The 12,144-nt window shown below is 23.2% G+C and overlaps 1 protein-coding gene across 2 annotated transcripts; it reads left to right on the top strand.

Moving 5' to 3' along the window:
• The first annotated feature begins 7,709 nt into the window (after positions 1-7,709).
• LOC112595027 (tRNA-dihydrouridine(20a/20b) synthase [NAD(P)+]-like) lies at positions 7,710-10,873 on the top strand. 2 transcript variants are annotated; one of them, XM_025340108.1, is made up of 6 exons: positions 7,710-7,953; positions 8,080-8,201; positions 8,278-8,353; positions 8,412-8,591; positions 10,174-10,382; positions 10,456-10,873. In XM_025340108.1, exons 1-6 carry the CDS (start codon positions 7,784-7,786, stop codon positions 10,833-10,835), a joined length of 1,137 nt encoding a protein of 378 aa, XP_025195893.1. In that variant the 5' UTR covers positions 7,710-7,783; the 3' UTR covers positions 10,836-10,873. The 2 variants fall into 2 exon arrangements, with proteins under 2 accessions (XP_025195893.1, XP_025195886.1); XM_025340101.1 differs by having other exon boundaries at positions 8,412-8,595; positions 10,178-10,382; positions 10,456-10,835.
• The last annotated feature ends 1,271 nt before the right edge of the window (positions 10,874-12,144 follow it).

Consider the following 12,144-nt stretch of genomic DNA (forward strand, 5'->3'; position numbering starts at 1 on the left):
TATCATATTATGAAGAATGATATTTAGCACTATATTGTGGTGGATTGCAAGATTACGAAACTCACATGCTACTTAATATTTCAAGTTTCAACTATATCTATATGGATATATCTATTACCTATATTATGTATCACAATTTTAAAAATGTGATACTTAATCACCAGGTATTTAATAAAAATACTAATATAATCAAATATTAATAGACCGAATAATATATTTATTTCCTTATTCATAATAATAATTTGTACATACTTGAGTGCGTTTTTCCAAAGACGTATGACATGAAGTTCTTGATTGACAATCGGTTATTTTTATTTGACACGTATTTTTCATATTTTTATTTAAACAGATTTCTGGAGAAGAAAAATATTCATTATTTGACTCTAGCTTAACTTCGTTAATATTCATAGAATCGTCTGAACTAGTAAATAATATTTCTTGTGATGAACAAACAAAACTATCTTGAGATAATTTTGAGATGCATGAGTCTATAATATATAATAGATAATATAATTTATAATACTTCTTTCGTGAACTTTGTTATTTGTTAATATTCAATAATTAATACTAAAGTATGCTGAATGATTTACATTATCATAATATACAGTAAAACTCCTTTAATCATAATGACTAACAAAACTAAGAATTACATTAAAAAATGTACTTAAAAAAAAAAATTAGGTTATTCATTAATAATAAAAGAATTATTAATTATTATTATTCGTATGTATATTCGTATATTAGTCTTCTCATCCTTATATAAACAAATTTATCGAAGTTTTAAAATTAATTCAGACTAAGACTTTAATTTTAATATAAAGTTCTAATAAGCCTTAACTACATGGACGATTACAAATTAGAAACAAAATAACTTTCATTGATACCCAAATAAAAAAGCTGAGTGAAAAAAAAGTCAAATTTTGAGTACCTATAAATACTGGCTAAAAAATACAAGCCTAAGCAATGTTATAAATAATTTTTACTATTATATGTATATTATATTATTATTACCATACATTTATTTTATTGACTAATAATAAGGTTTTACTTCCTATTTTGTTTGACTTTATTTTTATAGTTGTGTAATTTTTTTTTATAAATGTCGTATCCTAGACAGCAAATGTTTGTCTAAAAATACTATTATAACATTATTCTACACATTATTATACCTAAGACTGATGTTTTTAACTGCACTATATATTTTAATAAGTAGTATAATATGTTTTATTTTTATTGATTATTTTTATATTATTATTGTTTTTAACCAACTCTGATATTTGTAATAATGAATAAACATTACCTATTTATGTGGAACTGTTTAGTGAAATTTATGAACCACTACTTAATTCTATATGGGAGGCAACTCGTATATAATTATGAACTACCTGGTCATCGGAGGCAACTAGTGTAAATTAACCTATTTATTTACGATAAAGATGGGAGGCAATTCGTATATTTTGGGAGGCAACTAGTATGCGCCGATAATTAACATTAAATATATTTTTTTTTATTACCTGGGCTTTTAAATAAGTTAACAACTGGTTTAAAAATGAAATCACTACCACTAGAAATCGATGACTTATTATTAAAATCATTATTAACCCGGTTTGTACAATCCACCAGTTTTGTATTTTTTATGTTCTGTCGATTCTGGCTAAAAATACATAAATATTGGACAATAACAAACATCATATATAATAGTTTTTAATTTTTTTTAATCTATTTTAATAAAATGTAATTATATGAAATTAAAAAACTTACTGTTTTAACTGAACTTGTTGAAGTTTTTTTTTTAAATTAACGCTGTAATCTAAAATTAAACACAATACGAACTTAAAAATTAATATTACTTAATAACAGCAATTTATACAAACCAAAATTAGAGTAAAGATTCTTGCTTATACTTATAATTTCATCACAATGCGTATGAACAAACTCCAAATATAAACAATAAGTTAAATTTAATCTAGCTTTCTCTTCTATACTGATGCATTGGTTTTTATTTATCCCTGGATCCATAAGTGTATTTGTAGTTCCTTTCATATTATTTCTAATAATCTTTGATGAAGTCGATACTGACAAACTTTTAGCGTAAATTAAGTAGAAACATTATCATTATTATTATTTATATAAATTATATAGTTATTCAAATTATAATTTTAATATTAATATACGTAGCCTACCCAAAACATTCACTATGATGAATTTTTTCACTCATATTAAATTTTAAATTTTTAGTAACAGCAGTTGGCTTCAGACTTTGTTTTTGAGAACTTAAAATATCAATTAGTATAATAACTAATATTATTAAGTTTTAACTATATTTTTTATATTATATTACATTAAATTAGATTGTGCTTGTTTATGTTTTACTGTAGAAGTAGCATCTGGTGGACCAAATTTTATTTTAGTATCTGGCTTGTAGTTCATTCGTTTCCGCTTTGGTTTTATGAAAGAAATCACATTTTCTAAATCTTGTACATCACATGACTTATGTTCAATATCTAAATTATTTAAAAGTAAAAAACAATAATTATTAATCATACCAATCTAGATTCATATCCAATTAAAATTAAATATTTAATCACTATTTTGAATATTCGATACGAAACTATGGTAGTCCAAACCTCTCTTGACCTAAAATGAATCAATTTTTTAAGTTGATATTTTTAATTGTTATTGTAAAATATAAATTATAAAAATCTTACAGTTAAACGATTCTTAGTAATATGAGACGATGGATTTGCTCTGATGTAACATTCAACTTTAGCCTAAATCGTAAATTAAATTTAAAATATTTTAAAACAATATCATATTAAAACTTACCAACAAATCATTAGGTTCGCATTTTGGTTCTATGTATTTTTGATTACTTTCATTAAAACATAATGAATTATCATTTTGAATATCCTATTACATTTATCAATTACAATTTATTATTAATAAATAATAATATTAGAGATTTAAAATGAGATAAAATAAAAATTAATAGGTAGTCAATAACCAATAGATATCACTAACAATTTCCCAGAAAATTTACATGATTCCATTTTATGATTTTAAAATAAACTCACTAAGACTCCTGTAGATTTGTATAATCCTTTAGATGATGTTTTTTTCAATTTATCAAGATATTTTTGTTTTCTCTTTTCATACTCCATCTCTTTTAATGTATAAATTACAATTTGTTTAAAATATTGTCATACCTCAAACATAATACATAACTTATAAAATATTAATTATGTGTTACTTAAATTGACAACATTGAAATATGCAACAATAGACCAAACATTTTTTTAATAAACTTGACCTATAGCTCAAAATTAGTATTAATTATGTAGGTATCAGTATAAATGACTAAATATGAAATATTTATACATTTTATTTATAGTCCAGAGAAATGTTTTTCAAAAAAGAAATAGCCATATTTTTTTGAAAAATTAAATTAAGATCAAAAGAAAAAAATGTCTCAAGAATTTTGGTAGTATTCAAAAATAAATGATAATAAATTTTAATTATCTAATTTCGCGTTTTAAAATAAAAAAAATTAAATAATGACTAAAAAAGAAATCGTAAAAATATTTGTGTAGTGCCGTTAAAAGTTAGAAAACCAATAATCTAAAGTATAAATAATTAATAGTAACAGAATATATTAATGTAATTATATAACTTTTAACATTGTTTTAGAAAATTAAATAAATTTTACATGTATTTTAATAGTGGGTGCACAGAATAAAATTTTTATGTTTCGTGTACCTTAAAATAAACTTTAATAATTGTGAAGTATTGTAGTTTAATATAAACTTATATCTCTATATATTTTTATAAATAATCTTTCTTTCTTTGTCCGCAATAAGTTCAAAATTTATTGAACCATCTACTTTCAATAAAAGTTATATCAATAGATTCCCGAAGACTCTAGGAGAGTTTGTAGCTATATATTTTAACTCGCTATAAAGTGGCTCATATGGCAATCACCGTTTCGCCAATATACGTTCTACGGTAAAATTATAATACTTATTATATTTTCATATTTTTAGAGAAAATTATGTATTTCCATTTACATAAATGTATAATTTATAAGAACTATCATCATTCTGCTGTATTTTGGAATTAAAAAAAATCTAATTTTTCTCAAGATATTGAATTCCTATTTTATAAATATCATATATTATATATATCCCTTAATAATCCACACATATATTATATAACTTAATATTTAATTTTCGCAAGTCATAAGAATTGATAATATTGAAACTACAGTAGAGATAAGAACATTTTGTATATCATAAAATTCTTATCGATCACAAAATATTAATCTAATATTAATAGGTAATCTACCTATTTAACGTAAGACACTTATTATGAGAGTTCAACGTTGAATAATTCATAAATAAAAAATACCAAGTATATTATCATATAATAAAAAACGTTAAGATAAAGTTTCATTTCCTGAAGATAAGGTTATAATTTTAATATTTTAATATACCTTAGAAATAATTAGATTTTTATTAACAAATTAAAACGAAAAATAAGGCATAATAGCAAAATAATAATAATTATTATTAATTAGACACTTATATAAATGAAGAGATAAAATTTTCTCTTAAAATATGAAAGTATATAAGTATTATAATTTTACTATAACAGATATATTAGTAGAAACGGGTAATTGTCAGCTCACACATGAATTTTGTTTCAGCTCAAGAAAATCGAATACTTTTTTGTTTATAAATAATAGGGTAATCATAATTTACAAATAATAAAATAGTTATTATGACTGAATATAGTATTATTTAGACTAATAACTGTTCTGCTTAAGTATAAAATTGAGTAATAGCTATTATACAACAAAAGAGTTAGAGTGTGGTGGTTGAAATTTATATAGATATAAAAAAATACTCGACCAATTTTGACAAAAACAATTGAGAATATTTCAACTTTAATAAAACAGAAATAATAAATAAATTAGATTGATAATAATATAGATAATCGGCTAATGTAGATATAGACGAGTCATATCTAATTCATATTATCATACATATCCGAATCTACAGTTTTTTACCAAATGACACCAAATCTAACACATTACTTTCGATCTCAGACGGGTTGTAAAAGTATTGTAATAAAAGCCACAGGTAACAGATCTTCACGAATACCTCACATTGGTAAGAGTACCTACACAATGAATTTTAAAAAGCTGGTGCCTATGTTACATATTATGTAATCACAATTGTTTAAAAAGGTAAGCGTTTAAATCCGAATTTTTCAGGTTTTTATTAAAATCACAAGAATAATTGTGTTAGTAATTATATAATATATGCGATTAGTTTTAAGCAAAAAATAGTTCTTCGATTTAACTGGCCATTTCTACACAGAATTTTATTTCATATGTAATGATTAATAATTCAATTCAAGTCTAAGTTTTTATAGTGACCTACTCAATAACAAGATAAACTCGATATCTTCTATACAACAGAGGAACATTCCCAAATTGTTAGTCATATTTTAATAAGTGAAATTTTAAAAGGTAGGATCTAAACAAGACAATACGAGGAATTCAAACTTTTTTCTAAATTCATATCGCATAATTATACCAGTATTCGGTACGTTAAGATAAAAATAATTCTAGTATGAAAAACGGTCTGTTTGAACCTCTTTAAGTGTAATTTTAAAATGTTTTACCATAACGACCAGATGGGTCGTAAAGTGGTAAATATCTTATTACCTACAAACTATATTTACCTAATAGCAAATTTAAAAATCATTTTATTTATTTATATTATCAATATTGTTTGTTTAAATAATATAAGCAATATAACGCCGACACCAAGGCAATTTTTGTATTTTATAATATTATTGCATTACAATAACATCTGCAATGTTCTATACCCAGACGGCCAGACTATATTATTATTAAGTATAAAGTAATGATAAAATAAACAGCAACCAATTAGTAAAATATATCATATATTATATGCTATATGGTATCTCACCTATATATAATTTTGTTATTTATGTACCAATATAATATAATGTTTAGTTTTGGAATGTTCTTTTAACTTACCACGGATCAAAACCCACTAATTTGCAAAAAAATTAATAGTTTAATTTTTCTTTATTAAGTAATAAATTACAATTACAGATATTATGTTCGAGCATGAAACGATCGTTTTCTTCGCGAAATGAATAATGTTATAAACCGATAAAAAAGTGAGTTAGCAAAAACGCCAAAAACCAGACTCTGGTAGTCTGATCTAAATAAGTAAAAACCAGGTTAGTTACAATACCAAGTTTTTGGTTAAATGTGGTTAATTGCTATTACTTAATCGACAATTTTTTTTTTTATAGATTTAACCGTGGTATAAATTGAAGTTATGGTTATTAACATTTTTATTTTTCTAGCCATGGGAAAAAGGAAATACTTGGTAATAAAATATTAGAGTAATGTAATTTCTAATTGGGCTTATAAAATCATGGTATTGTGTGTCGTATTATTTATTAATGATTACATAAATTGGAGTTGATGTTAAAATATATGATGAATAATGGAACTTCATGATAAATACTTCGAAAAAGTAAAATTTTATAACCTATAATAATGATGTCATACCTACCTATTTACTTGTAATTTAACCTTCTTTACATCATGTTGTAGGTACTTAATTAATTAGTTAAATATACGTATAATATATAACATAGGTACCTAAATCATTCTTAATAAGGAGTGATTATTTTTGAGCGGTAATAATGTAATGAATATGTTAAATTTATCTATTCTGTCCTAAAATAATCATAGATAGACTATGAATTAAGATATAATTAAATGTATAAAAATTTTAAATTAAATACCTACATTTTGCAACGGCCATGAATGAATATAGTAATATTAATTATTAAGTGAGTTTAGCGAAGGAACCAAGAGCTGCGAATAGTTTTCTAAAAATAATTTTGACAACGAAAGATAAACTATTAAACTAACTTCGTATGCCATCATGGGCACTCACAGGAAATGTATCAAGGAGGGGCATATGAAATCAAAGACCAAAAAATACATTGAAAAAAGTTTATTCCTTGTAAACTACAAAATATATCAGAATTATATACTATTTAGTCGTTATTAAATAACTTTCAACTTCAACAATTCCGACTGCTCTGTATTAACTGTATTATTTATTTCAATAGTTGAAGTAGAGCCAGTAGAGACTTCATTAAAAAAAATCACAAAGCTTGAGTTTTTAAAAAAAAATTCTGATGTCCATAATAGTATAGGTAACAATAAAACAAAATATTAAATATTCTAATTACAATACGAGTACGTACGTAATTTAGCATGGTTCGTGTTTCATCGTAAACAGCGCGTTGATAAATAATTTATGCGTTGTTGTACGCCTTAAAATATATTGTTAATTGTTATTACGACAAACAAGCATATAATTAATTAATTTTATCTTTTCATTTTTCCAATAATTTTTGTATTGACCACTCCTACATATTAAAGTAAAAATATCAATGAAATGTTTATTTAAATCGAAATAAAGGTTAAAACTTAAAATGTTCAACATTATGTTTGAATTCTAGGAGGAGATAAATATCCCGTTTTGCCCTCACCTCCGAGTGCCAATGTATACCGTATCAGTAAACAATTAGCAAAACATTTGATAAGTAAAAGTAAAAATTGATAAGAATTCATAAACATTCCTGTTGTGGTTGCTTGTTACTTGTAAAGTTATAATAAATAATATAAATTGTAACATCTACCTATAATCTTCCATTTACCTGCATGTTAAAGTTTAATGTTCATTTGACATTTCGTTTAATATATTACAATTTAGCACCAAAAACCATTAAAAATATTATTTCAAGCATGTCTAATAATCCAGTTATTAATTTATTTGACGATCCAAGTAAAAAGTTTATTAAAGTATGTGCACCAATGGTCCGTTATAGCAAGTAAGTATACATGGAAGTTTGTTTAAAATACTGTGTTATAATTTTTAAGCTTAAATAGTTTTATGTTAATGAATTTTTAAAATTAATATTAAGTTATAAAGATTTAAATGTTTCACATATTTTTAGACTACAATTTCGGAAGTTGATTCGTATGTATGAATGTGATTTATGTTTCACACCAATGATAATGGCAGATTCTTATGTTAAGTCAGCAAAGGCTAGGGCACATGAATTCCAAACTGATACAGGTTTATTTAAATATCTTTATCAAATTCAAATTAAATAATAATTTATAAAAATATTTATTTTTTGTTTATTTTATAGACGATAGACCACTTATTGTACAATTTGGTGCCAATAATTCATCTGATTTTGTAAATGCTTCTAATTTGATCATTCCGTAAGTCTTATTTATACATTTTTCTTTGAATTAAATTAAATATTTTCATTTTATTTAGATATTGCGATGGAGTTGATTTGAATTGTGGCTGTCCACAAAGATGGGCTCTAAATGATGGATATGGAGCACAGTTGCTGAAAAATCCAGAAATTATCAAAGATTGTGTACGTCAATTACGCAATCACTTACCTGCTAACAAGACTATATCAGTTAAATTAAGATTACTTGATAATCATAGGCAGGTATTAAAACAAATAATTCGATATAAAAATAATTAATTATATTATAGATTATATTTAAATCATACTTTAATTATTAAAGCCTGTGATTTTAAACCATCACTTGATTAAACATTCACTTATCAAAATTTGGATTTAAAAATGTAAAATGTCGTTTACCTTTTGAATACTCAATAACTAATTATGCTTTTTGTGATAAATAAATGAAAAAAATTGTTCATAGAATCTAAAGTTAACATAGTGAAATATTCAAATTCATTTTTAATGACAACATTTATATAATGTTAAGTTTTAATGCCTAAGGCTATAAATTTAATATGAAATCCCTTGTAAATTTATTTTACTATAATTAAAGATAAATAAAAAGCATAATGTAAAACCACATGTTCATTTAAATAAATTATGGGTAGTGATTAACCTTTATAGATTCATGCATAAAATACCTATATTATATAAGTATTTAGATTATATGATTATAATGAATAGACAAATAAAAGAAAATACTTAAATTAAAAATTATTCATTTTCAAAAAATGACAAAATTTTCTAATTTCTGTTATTATATTTTTTGACTTTTTTCCATACTTTTAGTAAACATTTTAAATATTATGCTACTGTAAAAAAATAAAATATAACATTTTAAAAATTAAAATCACTAAAATGTTAGTGTTCATTTTATTTTAAAAATTATGATGTTGATTTATAACTTTTATACACAAATAATTTTTTTTTAATCATATACTATTTTAATTTTTTATTATTAATTCAATTAAGTTAAAACAATACATAATTTAATAATTGATATTGTATATTAATTAACAATAAATATAACCCAATAAATTTAAAAAATACTTCATTCAGAGTAATATTTTATAAAATATCAGTATCATCAATAATTATATATCAGAAAAATATGACAATACTGTGTAATATGAAAAAGGTCACCTTTTGCCATTTTTATTCTTACTTAAATTTTTCATTGCTCTTCTTTTTTTTTTTACCTGTACACTGTAAATTATCATCAAGATACAATATATGAATACATTGGTTATAAATTATAATTTATCTATAGCTTGTTTCATTTCTCACATCTAATAAGATAACAAATAATGAAACAAAAATCTTTATTTTAGTAATAAAAATTATGTGAAATTTTTTTTTTTACTTATCCTTATAGTAAGAGTGGAAAAATTAACTTATTCACAGTCACCTACATAACTCTTAAATATATCTATTATATATTTAATGTTATACAATTTGTTTATTATGTCTTATATACATTTCTGGTGCATTTATATTCCAATAATGCTTACCAAAAGGATTAGAGGGATAATAAATTGCTTTTAATAACTTTTGTTAAACATTAATGTTTCTTAAAACAATCTTTTTAATACTTATAGAAGATATAAAAGTTAAAATAAAAAACAGTATGTCTAGAATCTAGATAATATGCCATATTTATGTTGTTTTATAAAATATAGATTATTTTTTTATTTTTTTTTTGAAATCATCATCATAATGACTAATGATAAAACTTGTAAAATAAAACTATTTTAATAACTACTTTTCTTCTCTTTTCAGAAAGAGTGTAGATCTTTGTCAACAAATTGAAGCTACTGGAGTGTCTTTTATTACAGTTCATGGACGAACAGTTTTTCAAAAAAATGAAGCTATTGACCAAGAATGCTTGAAACTTATAAATGAATCTGTTAGTGTTCCAGTAATTTTAAATGGTGATATCAAAAGTTTATCAGATGCTATTACAATGCAAGAATATACTGGTTGTAGAGGTAATAAAATAATTTCAATTTTAATAATTTAACTATTATATTACTAATATGTATTTATTTTTTAATTTTTTAGGAATGATGAGTGCTAGAGGTATATTACACAACCCTGGCTTGTTTGCTGGCTATCAAAATACGCCTCTATCAGCTGTTCAAGATTGGCTAAATATCAATCATACTAATTTCTTGTGGTTTCATCATCATTTAGTATTTATGTGTGAAAATTTGCTAACTAAAACTGCAAGAAATACTTTCAATCAGTTACGTAAAGCATCAGATGTAGTATCATTTTTAGAAGATCAATTTTATATACCAAATGTACTTCCTAGTAATAGAGTATTAGGAAAGGAACCTGGTGGAACCAGTGGTGCATATTATGAAAATATAGATATCAAGAAAACAGTTTCTTCTCAACCTGAAGATATTGTAGACAGTATAATCAATTTATTTGATTGAATAGATGCAAATTTTATAAACATTAGAAAATTATTAAACTAAACAAAATATATGTTTTGACTATATATTGTATTTTATATTAATTTTAAAAATATAATGCACTAGATATTCTAACATGTTTATTCTGTAAATTTTTTATAAATTAATAATAAATTTCTTAAAAATGTATTTATTACATTTTTTGCTTGTATTATAAGTGAAAATTGTGAAAATATCAATATGAAATGTTACCTGATGGTTGAGTTGTAATTCAAGAAATTCTAAGGCAAAAGGTATGTTTTTTAGTCAAATTATATGCTTGATTGATATTGGTGCAATAATTAAAAAAAACTTAATCCGTTTTAGTTAAAATATACATAAAATAAATAATTTTATTTCACTTAATATGCATATATAATGGTTTTAGTAAAATTTCTATGGTATAAACAATGACTTAATACAATACTTATACAAGGAACGTTACATTCATTGTACCTTAATTGATAACATGAGTAGTCAATTTTTTGGAAAAAAAATATAATCTATAGTCTATAGTCTATACCATTGATTATAAATACTAGTAAGTAGCATGTTAAGTATAATGAATAATGCTAATTTGATTTAAATATTAAATGTTCTATTTAGGAAAGGTTTAAAATTGTTATATAGTTACCTAATTTATTTAAATATAGTTTACTAAAAAAAAAAATTCTTAATTCCAACTTTAATATTCAGTGATTATTTATTACACTTTTAAAATTTCTAATTTTAAGGGATTCATAGTCAAAATAGTTGTTACAATTAGCCAACCCGAATCATTTTAATTTACTTTAATGGAACAAATACTTTCCATAGCCCTTGGTTTGCGTTTGTATTTCTAGTATAAGTTTCTGTACAAAAATACATATACAATTTTTTAAGATCATAGCTTCCACAGGTATGACATTCAGGTTTTTGTTTCCAGGTAAAATATTATATACTAAACAATAATATAAATAGATGTGTAGTGTTCTAAATTTTATAGATAACCGTGAAGTATTTACAATTATAATTAAATTAAATCAATCGTAATAATTAATAATTTATAAACAATATTCATTTTAATTAATTTAAGTACCTACTAATTTTATAAAAGTGGTCGTTTAAATCGTTATACGATCATTAGTAGGTATCGAAAGTGTAATTTTGTCGTCATTTAACATCATTTCGTCGAAAACTACCAACCTTTCTCTGACGACTTTGACCGGGTAGTTTTAAAACGACAGACTTCAGAATTTCTTCCACTATTAGTATTCTAAAATATGTTGGCATAGTTTTATCAGGTAGGTCA

This window comes from Melanaphis sacchari, unplaced genomic scaffold, assembly GCF_002803265.2.
Source record: "Melanaphis sacchari strain LSU unplaced genomic scaffold, SCAv2.0 Contig0_pilon_pilon, whole genome shotgun sequence".
In the NCBI taxonomy this organism is placed as follows: Eukaryota; Metazoa; Arthropoda; class Insecta; order Hemiptera; family Aphididae; genus Melanaphis; species Melanaphis sacchari.